Below are 17,677 nucleotides of genomic sequence, written 5' to 3' on the forward strand. Positions count from 1 at the left end.
GAGGGGGACGATCTATAAGGGGAAACCATCTATAAGGGAGGGGGAGAGGGAAGAGGGGGACTATCTATAGGGGGGAGAAGGGGACCATCTATAAGGGAGGGGGGAAAGAGGGGGACCATCTATAAGGGGGGGGGGACGATCTATAAGGGAGGGGGAGAGGGAAGAGGGGGACTATCTATAGGGGGGGGAAGGGGACCATCTATAAGGGAGGGGGGAAAGAGGGGGACCATCTATAAGGGAGGGGGACGATCTATAAGGGGGGGGGGACCATCTATAAGGGAGAGGGAAGAGGGGGACCATCTATAGGGGGGGGAAGGGGACCATCTATAAGGGAGGGGGGGAAGAGGGGGACCATCTATAAGGGGGGGGCCATCTATAAGGGAGGGGGGAAAGAGGGGGACCATCTATAAGGGGGGGCCATCTATAAGGGGGGGGGCCATCTATAAGGGAGGGGGAGAGGGAAGAGGGGGACTATCTATAGGGGGGAAGGGGACCATCTATAAGGGAGGGGGGAAAGAGGGGGACCATCTATAAGGGAGGGGGACGATCTATAAGGGGGGGGACCATCTATAAGGGAGGGGGAGAGGGAAGAGGGGGACCATCTATGGGGGGGGGAAGGGGACCATCTATAAGGGAGGGGGGAAAGAGGGGGACCATCTATAAGGGAGGGGGGAAAGAGGGGGACCATCTATAAGGGGGGGCCATCTATAAGGGAGGGGGGAAAGAGGGGGACCATCTATAAGGGGGGGACCATCTATAAGGGAGGGGGACCGTCTATAAGGGGGGGGAAGAGGGGGACCATGTATAAGGGGGGGAGGGTGACCATCTATAAGGGAGGGGGAGAGGGAAGAGGGGGACCATCTATAAGGGAGGGGGGAGAGGGGGACCATGTATAAGGGGGGGAGGGGGACCATCTATAAGGGGGGGAAGAGGGGGACCATCTATAAGGGGGGAAGAGGGGGACCATCTCCTAAAAGATCAGCACCCTCCTCTCCTGACATCCTCTGTGCTGCTGGGACTTCTCCTATAGGATTAGCACCCTCCTCTCCTGACATCCTCTGTGCTGCTGGGACCTCTCCTATAGGATTAGCACCCTCATCTCCTGACATCCTCTGTGCTGCTGGGACCTCTCCTATAGGATTAGCCCCCTCCTCTCCTGACATCCTCTGTGCTGCTGGGACCTCTCCTATAAAGTCAGCCCCCTCCTCTCCTGACATCCTCTGTGCAGCAAGGGACCAAACATTATGTTTATTGGGGACAGCAGTGGGGGGGGCAGTAGTGGATTATAATGTGGGCGGATTGACGGGGGGGGGGGGGGGGGGGGGGGCGTCATTCTATAGTTCGCCTCGGGCAGCAGAGAGGCTAGAATCACCCCTGACTATTATACGGATGCACTGAGGAGGCTTAATTATATAAAGGCACAGAGGCCACCTAGGCTTAACTACTATATGGATGCACAGAGGAGGCTTAACTATAATAAAGGCACAGAGGCCACCTATACTATATGGAAGTAAAGTGGGGCCTAACTACTATGGGGAGGCACAGAGGGCTTAACTACTCAGTCTTAGGGTTGAAGCTAAATCCATCTAAGTCAGAGGCACTTAAAGGGAAACTATCAGTGGGTTTGTACATACAAACCTGCTGATATGTTCCTTTAGAGGAAGAAAAGTAGATTCCAGCGAAGATCTTCTTGTCTTCCTCCATAGTGCATTTTTGGTGTTTTTATCTAAAGGAATTATGTAAATGAGCTAGTATGGTGCACTGGGACATTCCCCAGTCCCTTAGTGCCCCATCCTGCCTACTACTTATGCATATTTCTATATGCATAAGTAGTGATGTCTCCGTCCCCTGATCTCACGCAGTAACAGTGCCTGTACAGGGCCGGGCTAGTGTTATTGCACAAGCATGAGATCTGGGAAAGATGTAACTACTATGCATAAGTAGGAGGTGTAGGACAGTCTGAACATTGCCAGGGAACGCCCCTGTGCACCAAACCAGCTCATTAACAGATTTCCTGTAGATAAAAATACCAAAAACAGCACCACGGAGGAAGACTATCATGGGTGACCTTCAGGTTTGGTCTTTGTTACAGGTCTTGTGGGTGGGCAGAATCACTTAGATTAAATTAAATATCTTACCCTGTTTATTATATGCATTTTGTACCCTCTGTATTCATATTCCTATTTCCCACTGTTATATACTTTGCTTCATCAAGGGGGATTGAGTATACCCAACCTTTCAAACTGCTCTGTTGGCCCAGCTTGTTCGATGCACTTTGGTTCATGGGCTGCACAATGGGTTCAGCTAGAAGTACTTACATCTTCATCCATTTCTATTCACCTACCTACTTGGCTTCTCCTCCAGATGCAGACCTCCCTCCCCTTTCTTTCTCATGCCCTGGTGTTAATAAAGGGCTTCAACGCATTCTGGTGGCCAAATTACCTATTGTTCTGTCCTGGAAAACTTCTGCTATTTCAATCGATTTGGTCAGAGGGAAGTTTAACTGGATTATGGCCAAGGACAAACTCACTAGCCTTTTTGGGAATTCCCAGGACAAATCTGATGCCATTTGGCAACCTTAGATCTCAACACTGCTTCATGATTTTTCTGTTGTTAGAGGTCATGTTTTCTCACTTTATGCCCCTAATCTCTCTTCCCTCTTTTTTTTTGAGTCTTGTCTGTCTAACACTGTCTTTCTTTCTTTCTTTCTTTTTTAATATTCCCACTCATATACAATCAGGGCCGTATTTACCATTAGGCACCCGTGGTCCAGTGCCTAGGGCAGCACCTTGCAGGGGGGCAGCACCAGGAAGCAGGGGGACAGAAAAAACTAATTTTTTTGTTTTAATTTTTTTTAGTTTCCCTCCTCCCGTTCAGACTTGCCAGTAAATCTGGTGTCTTTTCCAGGGGGGTGGGGGGTATGGTGGTATTGGTCAGTTCTGATATTGCCAATAGGTGCATGAAGATGGGGCGTCTTCAGGTTTAGTGCCTAGGGCAGCAGCAGCTGTTAATACAGCCCTGTATACAATTCCTCGGCAGAACGACAGGACATCCCGCCTTCCACCACGTTTATAGCTACCATTAAAATAACTAAAGCATCCTTGTTGCACTTATTATAGTGCTTGAAAAAGCACTATATTATAATCCGTATTCTTCTTCTTCCGCTTCTTCCAGCCATTCTTTTGCAAATAATACAGCCTGAACCGCTTTGCGCACAGACTTCGTTCAAACTACGTTACAAAGAACTCGGCAGTGACAGGTGTGCTATCTATTTTTGGTTTCGATCAATTTGTCGTCTTTTAGAAATTTACGTTTAAAGACCCCTAATTTCCCATAGAAAATAATGGCCCATTGGAAATAATGGCCACACTCTAAACGCTGACAGCCAGTCACAGCATATATGCAAATTGCTGAAATATAGCAGCCAATAGGAACTCTAAGGTCTTGTCAGTCAATGTCTCACAACATCCACACAGTCACATGTCCACTATTGGCCAATAGAAGATGTAGAAGATGGTCCTTTAACGATTTTGTCTCACTGACATGAGTAAGATTGTCATGGTAACTGAGCAATGTTCTTTACCATTATAGGTAGCAGAGTTCAGTCAGTAAAGTAGTAGTGAAGTCGATCTTAAAGGGAAGGTACCCAAACCGCTCTTAAAGGGACAGTACTCAAGTCACTCTTAAATGGACGGAACGCAAGCCGCTCTAAAAGGCATGGTACCCAAGCCACTCTTAAAGGGACAGTACTTCAGATGGTCTTCAAAGGATGGTACCTAAGTCTCTTTTAAAGGGAGAGTACTTAAGTTGGTCTTAAAGGGACAGTATACACAGTAGGTCACTCAAAGCATTGACACCAAAGTCGCTCCTTAAGGAACTGTACCAAAGTTGATCTTAAAGGGACTGTACAAAAGTTGCTCTTAAAGGTATTGTACCAAAGTTGCTCTTAAATGGAGGGTATCAAGGGTTAAAGTTTCTCTTAAAGGGAATTGACTGTTAAAGGGACCCTCTTTTCAAGCACTATGTATTTCCCTGGAAATTCAAATCGAATTGAAATCTTTTATTATTGTACCTATTGCACAATTGGCCCACCCAGACTGCACCTGATCCTTTAACTGTAAGCGATCCCTAGGCTCTCTGCTCTGCCAGTCACTCTTGTAACTCTAGTACCATCAATTTGATGAGAGTAATTCAATAGCGGCTGTGTCTTTTAACCCCTAGACGACCTAGGGCGTACCTGTACGTCCTGGGCCGCCTAGGGGTGTTCAGCCCTAACTATACTGCATAGATCTCAATGAGAGATCAGTGTACTTATACTAGCCTAACTTATTCTAGTATAAGTGTAAAAAAAAAAAAAAAAAAAAAGTGTTTAGCCCCCTCCCCTAATAAAAGTTTGAATCACCCCCCTTTTCTCATGTTATAAATAAAAATAAATAAATAAACAAACATGTTTGCTATCGCCGCGTGCGTAATCGCCCAAAATATTAATTTATTCCTGATCTTGCACAGTAAACGGCCTAAGCGCAAAAAAATTTCAAAGTGCAAAATTGTGCATTTTTGGTCGCATCAAATCCAGTAAAATTGTAATAAAAAACGATCAAAAAGTCGCATATGCGCAATCAAGGTACCGATAGAAAGAACATGGTGCGAAAAATGACACCTCACACAGCCCCATAGACATATATTTGTTAACAATGGTTTGAATTTTTTAAAAGCCATCAAATAAAATAAAAGTTATACATGTTACATATCGTTGTAATCGTAACAACTTGAGGAACATGAATAGTCAGTTTTACCCCAGGGCAAACTGCGTAAAAACAAAAACCCTCAAAATAAAAAAAAATTTGTTTTTTTTTCTATTTCCCCACACATTAAATTTTTTCCTGCTTTTGCAGTGTACTTTATGACCAAATTCAGCCTGTCATTGCAAAGTACAATTAGTGGCCCAATAAATAAGGGCTCATGTGGGTTTCTAGGTGAAAAAATGCAAGTGCTATGGCCTTTTAAGCACAAGGCGGGGGAAAACAAAAACTCTAAAATTGAAATTGGCCCCGTCCTCTAAGGTTTAAAATGTGCCTTGGTTAGAGCAAAAAAAACATTTTTTAACTTGCAGCACTGTGTTATACTGGAGTGGCCTAGAGTGTCTGCCCCTAGGCAGAATCTCATGTTCTAACAGTGCACATGTGGAACCAGGAGCATTTTAACCGGTAAGGATTTACTCTCATCAAATGGATGATACTAGTGGTTTGGTGGGGTGGGTTGGTGGATACAGATTCGTTTTCAGGCAGCATTATGCCTGGAGTCACAAGAGATCGCTTTCTTCCCTGGTGACATCACTCAAACACTGATTGCATAATGAGGAGAAAAAGAAGAAACTGATAGGATGTGCAGGAGCAAGGATAAGTAAGTGTAGTGACCTGGTAAGGATCCCCATAACCTTTATTGCACCTGACTAAGATAACTCCGTCTCAGTCTCGGGAGTCTGCTGAGCCCACAGCATCACATAAGGGTGTTTCCTTTTAGGGGGTTAAAGGGGATCTCTGGCTAAGCAAGATTTAACCCTGTTCAATGCCCACCCATAATCTAAGCTTGTGTGTAATAGGTTTCTATTACATGAATTGGTGCAGCACACCCTGACTCCCTGAAGCTGATAAATATCTTCACTGCCTGCTCCACTCTGTCTCCACTCTTCTGTCCTCCCCTCCCTTCTGAGACAGAGATCAGATGATCTTAGTCTGTACTTGCGATGCCCTGGCCCCTGGGGGCCACTTCCGCAGTGCTGGTGTTATGAGCGGGCAATGACCGGGGCAGCTGCAGGGGTTATACTTGTCACGGTATAGGCCTGAGGGCAGCACAGCTGTAGGGCCGGTCTGTGGAATCTGCGGGTGATGATGGGCATGCGATTCTTCGCTGCACTTAGTCAGGGCACCAGTTAGTGGACACCAATGCCAGGGTTCAGTAACAGCGGTTTTATTATAGATGAGGTAACTAGTAGCAACAGTTCTGTCCGGATGCAACCGGGTATATAGCAGGCTTTGACAAATAAAGCAGGAGTGGTGCTGCATAGGCTGTGAGAATACGTGCCGGATGATGGGAGTAGGAGTATGAGAGGAATAGCGGTGCTGGGTGGATTAGCTTGAGAATAATACTTGCTGTGAATCCTTGCAGCGATGAGGAGAAATAACGGAATGACACCCAGATGAGAGAAAAGAATCCGGTCACTTGAGCAGGCAGAAACAGCCGAAGACTGGTATATAGCAGCAGACTTAGTCACTCTTCTGTGGGAGAGGATAGAACCACACAACCTCCTTGCTTGGAAGCAGGGGGAAGAATAACTTGTTAGGAGGAAGTGGGAGGTCACATGGTTGCTCCTGGCCAGAGCTAGTCGGCCATTGGAGGAACCATGGTTACAGGTCACGTGATCAACAGCCTTGCATACCACTGTACACTGTAATAATACACAGGAATACATGACAATACACATGAAAATGCACATTACCAGAGAATACTAGGGGAAAACCAGCAGCAGTTGCAGTGCAAACACTTACCAGAACAGGCATTGACACAGCAATAGAAATGGCCATAATAGGAGTAGTAGTCTGCATGTTCTGGGACACTGCATACTGTTACCAGGTAAGATGTAACACCTCCTCTTTAACCCTGCCCACCACTGACATCACACAGTGATCACCTGGCCAAGGGTTGAGAATCAGCAGCCTCTCCTAAATAGTATAGGGGAAAGGAGACACTGTTTCATATCTCTCTAGATAGATAGATAGATAGATAGATACTGCGTTTACCTTGCAAAGCAGAGCTAACCAGTTGTGGACAGATACTACAAGACAGGGCAGGGTAGCTAGTAGTTGGTTCTGAGGTGCAATGCATGCTGGGAGATGTAGTTTTCTGGCTGAGTGCCATGATGTAAAACTAGGATGATTTGTTAAAGTTTGAATCTGGGGCTAGGAGCAAGCGTAGACAAGTGGGAAAGGTGTCAGACAAAGAGTGCAGTTATATGCTTTTTGTGCCTTTATTTTTTTTATGGAATCGCCTACCGAGGGGGATTACCAACATGGGGATGCCATTAAGTGGTGGGGGCTGATTACCATCAACGCAGTTCTGCATAGGGTATGTACAGGTTTTGTGATGCAGTTTTGAAGATGTGGGTTATAATCAGAGATTATAAAGAAAAGATGCTACTTCTTGTCTTAACTGTTTTGATGTAGTTTTAAAACATCAGTGAAAAACCTGCACCTTGATACAGCATCCTAATGCTGTGTTTACACGAAACGATAATTGGCCCGATTACGATTAACAATGTCATGAGTAACGATTTTTTTTCATAACGATCAGCGTTTATACGGTACGATATATCGTCCGAAAAATCGTTTTGCGATCGTTTTAAGATCGCACGCCCACAGCCCGGCCCGCTGAGCAGGTAAGGTATGCTCGTGGCCGGGGCGGCGGGGCGGGGGGGGGGGGAGATCGGTGCGGTGGCGATTGGAGCGGTGACGGGGGTGGCGATCAGGGCGGCGCAGGGGGCTTCGGATGAGCGGGGGGCTGGGCTACGGATGAGCGGAGGGGTCGGGCTGTGGGCGGCCGGACTTTCGTGACGATTGTTTACACGGAAGGATCTGCGAATTTTTTCCGAACGACAATTTTAGAACCTGTTGTAAGATCAAAATGAACGATTTCTCGTTCGTCGTTTGATCGTTCGCTGCGTTTACACAGAACGATTATCGTTTGAATTTGATAGTTATCGTGCGAATTCGCACGATAATCGTTCCGTGTAAACGCAGCATTAGACAACCAATGTACAACATTATTTTATGATTTTCAGCAGCTTCCACTCAAGTATCTAATACCACCAGAAAGACGGAAAACAGTTCTGCTTCTATGAGTTCCACAATTCAACCTGAAGCTTTAACCAACACGACGAAGGGTAAGCTTTCCGTTCAATTATGTTTTGCATTATGTACATAAAACCAAAAAGATGAAACAAAGAATATTATTAGGATTTGTTGTGCATCTGTAAGAAACCATAAAATGTTTCATGGCCCAGATGTACTTATATATAAGTAGTGACATCTCACTCCCCAGATCTCACAAGCTCAAAATCTTGGCCAAGAAGGAAGATGTCACTACATATATACCTTCCCTTTCAAGTGTCCCTCTTTTGGAGGGACAGTCCCTACTTTTGACCCACGTCCCTCTGTCCCTCTTTGCCCCTTGCAGTTCCCCTGTTTTGACCTATTAATTAGATTTGCATTTGGTTTCTTACTGTATAATAGACCCAAACATGCACATTATTCCATCATGTGGTGCAAATTGGATCCTAAAAGTTGTTACATTCAGATGAATGATGTGACATTATGGCCCTTTTCACACATTATTTTACACATGCAGTTCATATGGCTCCATACACACTGTAGGTGTTACCGATCTATTGTGGGGCCATGTTCCGTGACACAAAAAAATGATTAAGTCATTGTGCATCCATGTCACCTATATGACATTGGGTCCCTGCAAATGTGAAAGGAATATACACCAAAGGCGGCAGGGGGGGGTGTTTCGTCAAAATAAGCAAAAAAATTGCCAATTGTCCACTAACACTTGTTCACACTGTGCAGTTTGCATGCTGCTCTGGCTAACATACAGGCAGAAACACAAAAATGCTGCAGCAACCTTCAAGTGACAGAACTTGTATATGTTCCCTTCGTCATACACACAATAAGTACACACTGTTCTAAAGATTTTTTTTTTAAAGATTTTTTTAACCCCGGGGGTCTGCACTGTAATCACGCTGATCTCTGCTCAGCAACCTATTGCTGTCAGCTGCAGCAGCCAAGAGCAATAGAATATAGATCTCATTGATCTATTCAGTATATCTTGACTATGGGTATTGCTGAGTTCCTTCAGGCTACCCCCCAACCAATTCCTCCCCTCCTCTGGCCATCCTCCCAACGCCCCCCCATTTTCCCCTTTTACCTTTAATACACAGACTCTCACCGACACCAGATTAGCGTTGGAATAAAACGGCCACAACAGCCTTCCTTTTATTAAAGTGCTTAAAACAGAACAATAAATAACCCATCAACAAGTATCAAACATTATCAAATATTAACTGAAATACTATCTGACTAATAAAGGTAGGGAGGTCTGGCAGGGCGCCTGCAAAGCAGTACCAACTAAACTAACATTTTCCCCTAGCCGCACCGCGCCGACTCAGGAGCTGACAATAAGTCAAATGGTACTGCTAGTTCACTCCACCGTTCCCAGGGACCTATCCCAAAAGGGAACACCACAACTCACCACTCCACACTTTTTTGCTAACACCAGGTAACAATTGTAAACAAGGAGAGCCATACCTATGATGGGTCCACCATTTTCAGGTCCACTTTAAGTGCCCTGCAAGACCTCCCTATGCCACGGAGAGCATGCTTGACCCCTTAAGCATGCGAACCCCGCCAAACCCTCAGTGCCCTCTCAATCCCCTCCTGCAGGCCCAAACACCAAATGTCAGTGCCCACCCCATTAAGGTGAACCCCGTCCTCCAACACCTGACCCCTCCCCGGCATCTCAAGGTCCCTGTGACGCACTGCAATCCCACCGTTCCTGGTAACAAAACGAGACACCGCCCGGTTGACCTTGCGTCTGGCCTTATTTATAGAGTCAACCGAGCGAGCATGCCGCCAATGTGAACGGGCCACAATTTCTGACCACACCAAGATAATGCCAGGAAACAAGGACCATAAGCGAAGGACATCAAACTTGATGTCGCGGATGAGCTCCCTGGAGGACCGGACTCCCAAGTCATTCCCCCCAACATGGACTACTAGCACATCCGGAGCCCGATCCAGCCTAGAGTGAAAGTGCAGTTCAGGTAGAAACCCGCTCCATAGCATGCCCCCGACCCCAATCCACTTAATTAGTGCCTCACTTCTCGGGAAGCCCAACTGCCGACCGTCGGCTCTAACACCAGCCCTCTTAGCACCCCTGAGCACATAGGAGTGCCCCACAATCCACACCAGACATGCCTCCGCAGCTGGAAAACAAAACAACAAAAACCAAACACAATGTAACCCAAGCCACAGCCAGCCCCACCCCCAAAACGGATAAACAGAAAGAGAGAACAGGAAGACCCCAAGAGTGGTCAATCACACAGCAGCTGCGGCCTCACATACAGACGGTACCTCCGAGACTCCCAACGCCCAATACGCTTAATGACCGCCTCCGGAAGATCCCACCTCGCCGCCTCAGTTGCGGCCCCAATACGGAAGGAGTGCGAATTAAACTCAGCAAAAGGAAGCTGCAACAACTGCAACACCTTCCTAAACACCGCCACAAACTGAAACCTGGAGAGAGACCTCCCATCCGCATGCACCAGCAGCGAACCGCCAACCCCAGGTCTGACGTCCCAAAAACTCTGCAAACACCCCACCGGACAAACCACACACCCCGCCACCCTATGCAAAGCAATCCGAACCCCCTTACCCCCACGCATCGTCTTGGAACCACGCAACACACAAACCACCTGCCCCTCCCCCACATGTACATCACCAAACTGCAAACCGCCCCCTGCCTTGCACGAACCACTCACCAGTTCACTTACCCGAAACGCCCCAAGAAACGCCAACACATAAGCTGCAACAAACAATCTGCGCTCATACTCGTCACGACACACACCACCCAATTTCTCAACAATATCCAGCAGCAGCGCGAACGACACAGGTCTCCTCCCATCCGGCGGAGACCCCCGAGACCCATACCCCTTCAGGGCCTGACGCACCAAAAAATGCTTAGTCCAGTCATTCACCTGAAACAGTTTAAACCAAAAGGCCAACCCAGTCAGCCTACCCCGCATTCTCGACTTGGAGACACCCCTTGCAAAAGAATCACCCAACCAAAACAACAATACCGTCAGCACATCACCCGCAACTGGATCACAACTCACTTCTGCACAAAAACCCAACCACTCCCTCCAAGCGGCACTATACGCAGTCCAGGTACTACAACTCACCGATCTCCTCACCAGATCTAACGCTGTCCGAACGCCAATTCCCAGAGACCGTGAGGACAGGGGGTCTCGTGTTGCTCCGCTTCCGGCGCCAACCTCCGGAACCTGTCCCACTGAAACCGAGAAAGAGCGTCAGCTATCGAATTACACACTCCCGGCACATGCTCCGCCACCACCCATGCGTTCAAAGACAGGCAAGTCAATACCAAGCGACGCAACAAACGCACCACCGGAGGAGAGGACGCCGACAAAGAATTGATAGCATTCACCACCGCCAGATTATCACAATGCAAGCGGATCCGTTTATTCGCCAGCTGCTCCCCCCAAACCTCCAAAGCCGCAACGATCGGAAACAACTCCAGCAATGCTAAATTCCTCAAAAACCCAGCATCCCGCCACGAAACCGGCCAGTCACTCACCATCCACTGACCACGAAAGTACGCCCCAAAACCCACACTACCAGCCGCATCAGTGTACAAATCCAGCGCACCATTGTCCATCCAGTCATCCTGCCACACAGACCGCCCATTGAACCGTGCCAAAAAACGCAGCCACACATGCAGATCCTCTCTCAGCTCACACGTCAGCCTAACAAAATGCAATGGGCTACGAACCCCGGCTGTGGCCAGGGACAGCCGCCTCGAAAAAATCCGACCCATCGGGATAATCTGGCAGGCAAAATTCAGTTTGCCCAGAACGGACTGCAATTGACGCAAGCGAACCTTCTTCGCTGACGCCAACGCCCCCACCGAATCCCGTAGGTCAGCCAGTTTGTCGAGCGGCAACCTACATTCCATAGCCACAGAGTCGATTTCGATCCCCAAAAAACGGATTGTGGTAGTAGGCCCCTCTGTCTTCTCAGGGGCCAGCAGGATGCCAAAACGCTTCGCCACTTGCTCCAGAGTACTCAACAAAACCGCACAACAACTGGAGCCCGGGGGGCCGATGCACAAAAAGTCGTCCAAGTAATGCAAAATCGACCGGACCCCCGCCTCCTTCCGCACAACCCATTCAACAAAAGTGCTAAAACGTTCAAAATAAGCACAAGAAATCGAACAACCCATTGGGAGACAGCGGTCCACGTAAAAACAACCGTCCCACATGCATCCCAAGAGGTGAAAACACTCCGGATGGACCGGCAACAACCTAAACGCGGCCTCAATATCCGTTTTGGCCATAAGGGCCCCCGGGCCGAGGCGACGCACCCACGGCACCGCCCTATCCACGGACACATACGAGACCGAACACAACTCGTCGGCAATACCATTGTTTACCGACAAACCCTCAGGATAAGACAAGTGGTGAATCAACCTAAACTTGTTAGGCTCCTTCTTGGGGACCACACCCAAAGGGGACACCCTCAGGTGAGGCCAAGGAGGAGCCCGAAAGGGGCCAGCCACACGGCCCAATGCCACTTCCTTACGCAACTTTTCCGTCACGACGTCAGGGTGCATTCTCGCCGACTTCAGATTGCGCCGCCGAAAAACCGTCGCCTCCGCCACAAACGGGATACGAAACCCCCATCGAAACCCCTCCTCTAGAAACCGCGCAGCCTCCGCGTCGGGATACCTATTTAGATGGGGGAGCATCTCGTCGACCCTCACTGGTGTCGCCCCTCTTGCCAGCAGCGTCGGGCTGACCACCTCTAGCCCTCTTGAAACACTTCGCTGCGCTGTGGTTACCGCCGCAGTGAGAACATTCATGTTTGAAGCGGCAGGTGCCCGGAAACCGGCACTGCCCTTCGTTAAATTGCCAACAGCATCCGGTACGCCGTGAGGCCGAGGGCCCCTGTGAATCAGTGGAACCCCCGGCCCCCCCGCGAAACGGCTGCTGAGGCACCCTAGCCGCAACCATAAGGCGCATCCACAGACTGATGTCCTTATGATCCCAGCGTATGGAGGGGCGGACCGCCTTCCGCTGACGGAACTGCTCATCATAACGGAGCCAGGCCGTCCCCCCATACACCCTATATGCTTCCCCAATAGTATCCAAATAACAAAAAAGGCCCAAACAATTCTGGGGAGCCCTCTCCCCGATCACGCTGGCTAATATAGCAAAAGCCTGCAACCAATTAGCAAAGGTACGAGTAATTAGACGATACCGCCGCCTTTCCTCCTCCTCCTTCTTAGACTCAGTGATTTTTACCCTGTCCAAATTAAATTTCTCCAAAGGAAGAAGGGAGAAAATCTCGACGTATTCGTCCTTCCAGATCTTCTCCCTCACTTCCTGTTTTAGGTGAGCCCCCAAGGGGCCATCAAAACACACATAAACCTCGCCCCTCGCTGCGTCATTCAACCGGACGGAGTCCAGCGAGGGGTCGGAGGCCACCGAAGCGGGGGCAGGAGGGTCGCCCACCGAGCCCCCCACCCCTACCCCTGGCCGCGCCAATGACTCGGTCAACCCCTGGGACCCCGGCGAGGCCGCCGACACTGCAGGTCCCACCGAAGCACCAACCGGAGGCGGCACACTCGGCCCTACAGCCCCATAGACCGAAGGATAAAAGTGCTATAAGCATGGTCATAGAGCAATATTAAGGAATATTTATTTTTTAAAAAAGGTTTTAGTTTTTTAAAAGCTATCAAATAAAATAAAAGTTACACGAGTTACATATCATTGTAATTGTACGGACTTGAGGAACATGTATAACAAGTCAGTTTTACCCTACGGCGAACAGCGTAAACAAAAAACCTCCCTAAATAAAAAAAATATAAAAATAAAAAATTTTATTTCACCACAGATTTAATTTTTTCCTAGTTTCACAGTGTACTTTATGAAAAAATTCAGCCTGTCATTGCAAAGTACAATTAGTGACACAAAAAATAAGGGCTCATGTGGGTCTCTAGGTGATGCAAGTGCACAAGGAGGAAAAAACGAAAGCGTAAAAATGGAAATTGGCCCGGTCCTTAAGGTGTTGGTCCTTAGCATACCATGTGACCAAATAAGAGTATACCATCTCATGGCTAGTATAGGGACCATCCCTCTGAGGTTCACCTTAACGCAGTTAAATGGTGCACTCTATTTGATCAAATGGTTTGCTAAGAACCTCATTTTAAAAAAATCTTTAAAGAAAATCTTTAGAACAGGTTTTTATTGCATGTATGAAGGAGGGAGTATATATGGTAAGTCCTGACACTTGCAGCATTTTTCTGTTTTTGTCCCCCTTACTCTATGTGCAGTTCTTTGTACCATCCACAAGCTTAGATGCAGTACATTCCATATATACCTGTATAACATTTGTCTGTGTCTTTGAGTATCATTCCAAATCTGGATCTGCATTGGATATTCATTATGATATACATTGATCACTTTTATGTTTTATTGTTCTCAAAGCATCCCACTATGTAATGAGTAAAGATTTGCAACTGGAGTATTTCATTCATTGAGATCCAGGAAGTGGTCTTTTAGTGTTCCCTTTATTTTTCTGAGCAGTGTATTTAGTTAGTATAATATGTGTAATATTGCAGTGGTTAGTTTTTTTTGTTCTAGGTCGACCGACAGTTTTTAGCAGATGAGGAATGGCACTCAATAATTTTATTTATGTGTATATGGCTAGCGTGTAAAGAATCTGGCCTTCTCCCTGGCGTATGCCCCGGCTGTAGCCTTCATAAATCTCCCCAAAAGTTTATTATTGTATTGAAGTAAGTTTATACCCTGTATACTTTTAAAAATGTACAAATTTTAATACAGTTTGTTTTGTCATTATAGTAAAACGTGATGATGTCATGATCACTATATATTGGTGGTTGGTTTTAATGGTCTTTACACTTGAGAAAGGGGGACGTCCCCCTGAAATGTATTGTGACTCGCACTGCTCGTGGCTATCCTGTTCTGGACAGAGTGTTGTGCAAAACATGCTCACACCCACAAGTGCTGATGACTACACTGACTCTGTCTTCACATCCAGCAAGGACGATCTGAAGCCATGTTCATCCTTAGATGACTTTGGTTTTGTAGTCTAGTAGTGAAGCGAATCTGAAGAGTGTGCTTTACTTTTGCCTTTAAAGGGGTTGTCCAGCAAAAATCTTCTTTCACATTAACTGGAGTCAGAAAGTTATATAGATTTGTAATTTACTTCTATTTAAAAATCTTAAGTCTTCTCATACTTATCAGCTGCTGTATGTCCAGCAGGAAATGTTTTATTTTCATTCAGACACAGTGCTCTCTGCTGCCATCTCTGGCCGAGACAGGAACTCTCAAGAGTAGGAGAGGTTTTGTATGGGAATCCCCTTAGAAAACTGTTCCTGCTCTAAACATTCCTGTTTCGGCAAGAGGTGTCAGCAGAGGGCACTGTGTCTGAATTAAAATAAAACATTTCCTGCTGGACATACAGCAGCTGATAAGTATGGGAAGACTTAAGATTTTTAAATAGAAGTAAATTACAAATCTATATAACTTTCTGACACCAGGTAAAATAAAAAGATTTTTGCTGGACAACCCCTTTAAAGTTCAGGTTTGTTTTACTTTATAGTTATCATACATTGGGCATTTATGTCTGTGTGTTATATATTTTCCGCCCCTTAATATTTCCATTCTGGAACTGGCAACTTTCTTCTGGAGACAGCCCCTTTCTTGTCTCCACTTTGGGTGCCGTTTTTACAATTCAGTTCCATTGAAGTGAATGGAGCCTTACTGCAAACCACACATGAACTTGAGACAAGACTGGTGCTGTCTCTGGAAGAAAGAGGCCATATTGTCATGTCTTTCTAACAGTGGATAACATAGGAAGATGTGCTGTTATGGATCAGTGTCAGTAGGTGGCGCCAGATACCCATAGATTACTGCTGTAGTGAGAAGAGTATAGAGCCTGGGATTATGTATAAAGGCAAGCTGTGGTTTATAACTTTCTATGCAAATAGTCCCTTTATAGTCTCTCTTCTGTGTAAATGCTCTGCAGGCTTCTGATCATCATCGTCAACAGGGGCATAGCTGATTGTTTCATGGGTCCTTGACTTTTGGGGGAGGTTCACTCCGCTGGAAATACAGGGGCTCTGCAAATGCACCTGGCGCTCAGAAACTTTTTCAGCAAAATCGGAACTGGAAATGCTAACTAGCGCTCCTTCCGTTCTGAGCCCCGCTGTGTGCCCACACAGTGGTTTACGCCCACATATGGGGTACTGTTGTACTCAGGAGAACCTGCGTTACAGATTTTGAGGTGCGTTTTCTCTCATGTTCCTTGTGAAAATGAGATACTTCAATCTAAAGAAATATATTATTGGAAAATTTCTATTTTCCATTTTTTTTACGGCCTAATGGTGAATATGTTCCTTAAGCTTCTGTAGGGTCAAAATGCTCATTATACCCCTAGATTAATTCTTTAAGGTGTGTAGTTTCCAAAATGAGGCCACTTATGGGGGTTTCCATTATACAAGCCTCCTAAATCCACTTAAAAAAAGAACTGGTGCCTAAAAAAAATCAGTTTTGGAAATTTCATGAAAATTTTATAATTTGCTGATACATTTCTAAGCCCTATAACACCCTAAGCTGGGTTCACACTACGTATATTTCAGTCAGTATTGTGGTCCTCATATTGCAACCAAAACCAGGAGTGGATTGAAAACACAGAAAGGCTCTGTTCACACAATGTTGAAATTGAGTGGATGGCCGCCATTTAATGGCAAATATTTGCTGTTATTTTAAAACAAAGGCTGTAAGGCTGCATTCCCACGTTCCGTGATCCTGACGGATCACGGACATGGAATGCATGTACCGGAGTCCCCCCGCGCCCGGACAGCATCTGTAATTAGATACTGGGAGCGGGGGAGACTGTATTCATAAGTGCCGCTCTCTAATGAATCAGCCGCGCGGTGCTGTTACTACAGCGCGGCACTTATGAATACAGTCTCCCCCGCTCCCAGCATCTAATTACAGATGCTGTCCGGGCGCGGGGGGACTCCGGTACATGCATTCCACGTCCGTGATCCGTCAGGATCACGGAACGTGGGAATGCAGCCTTATATTGAAATAATGACTGTTATTTACTGTTATATGGCGGCCATACACTCAATTTCAACATTGTATGGACAGAGCCTTTCTGTGTTTTTAATCCACTCCTGGTTTTGGTTGCAATATGAGGACCACAATACTAACTGAAATATACGTAGTGTGAACCCAGCCTCAAACAGTAAAATATGTTTACAAAATGAAATCCGAATAAAGAGAACATATTGTTAATGTGACTTAGTAACTAATTTATGTCATGTGATTTTCATTTTTTAGAAGCAAAGAATTTCAAAGTTCGTGAAGTGCAAATTTTTCTAATTTTTCATATTTTGATGTTTTTTTACACTGAGCTATAAGCACATAAAGTGAGACAGGTCAGATGTTGACAAATGAGCCTGGTCATTAAGGTCCAAATAGGCTTGGTCCCTAAGAGATTAAAAGTCATATTTGACGTGTCATCAGGGATGTAAAAAGTTATTGATTACAGCAAGTCCCACTGCTGACACTCCCTCTGATCAGGAGATATAGCTGGAAAGAGAACGCAGTGGCAGGGCCATCTGCTCCTCAGCTGTAGCTCCTGATCAACTAATAACAACAATGTAAGTCTATGAGGCTACATTGTCAGAATTAGCCAGTACCCAGAGAGAGCCACACTCTCTCTTCTTGGCTATATTTCCTGATCAGTGAGACCCGCTGTGATCAATAACTTTTAACATGTCTTAT

General features: G+C 46.4%; 1 protein-coding gene across 3 annotated transcripts in view; it reads left to right on the forward strand.

Annotated features, from left to right (window-relative positions):
- Window positions 1-17,677, forward strand: part of CIST1 (colon, intestine and stomach enriched 1) — a 63,499-nt gene that overhangs the window by 38,163 nt on the left and 7,659 nt on the right. The window contains exon 6 of one of the 3 annotated variants that reach the window (XM_069977944.1): window positions 7,838-7,939. The exons of 1 other annotated variant lie outside the window; for it this stretch is intronic. In XM_069977944.1, coding sequence (XP_069834045.1) covers window positions 7,838-7,939 — 102 coding nt within the window. The remainder of the gene's footprint in view (window positions 1-7,837; window positions 7,940-17,677) is intronic. One more of the 3 variants, XM_069977945.1, reaches the window with a different exon arrangement.

Source organism: Dendropsophus ebraccatus, chromosome 7, assembly GCF_027789765.1.
Source record: "Dendropsophus ebraccatus isolate aDenEbr1 chromosome 7, aDenEbr1.pat, whole genome shotgun sequence".
Classification (NCBI taxonomy): domain Eukaryota; kingdom Metazoa; phylum Chordata; class Amphibia; order Anura; family Hylidae; genus Dendropsophus; species Dendropsophus ebraccatus.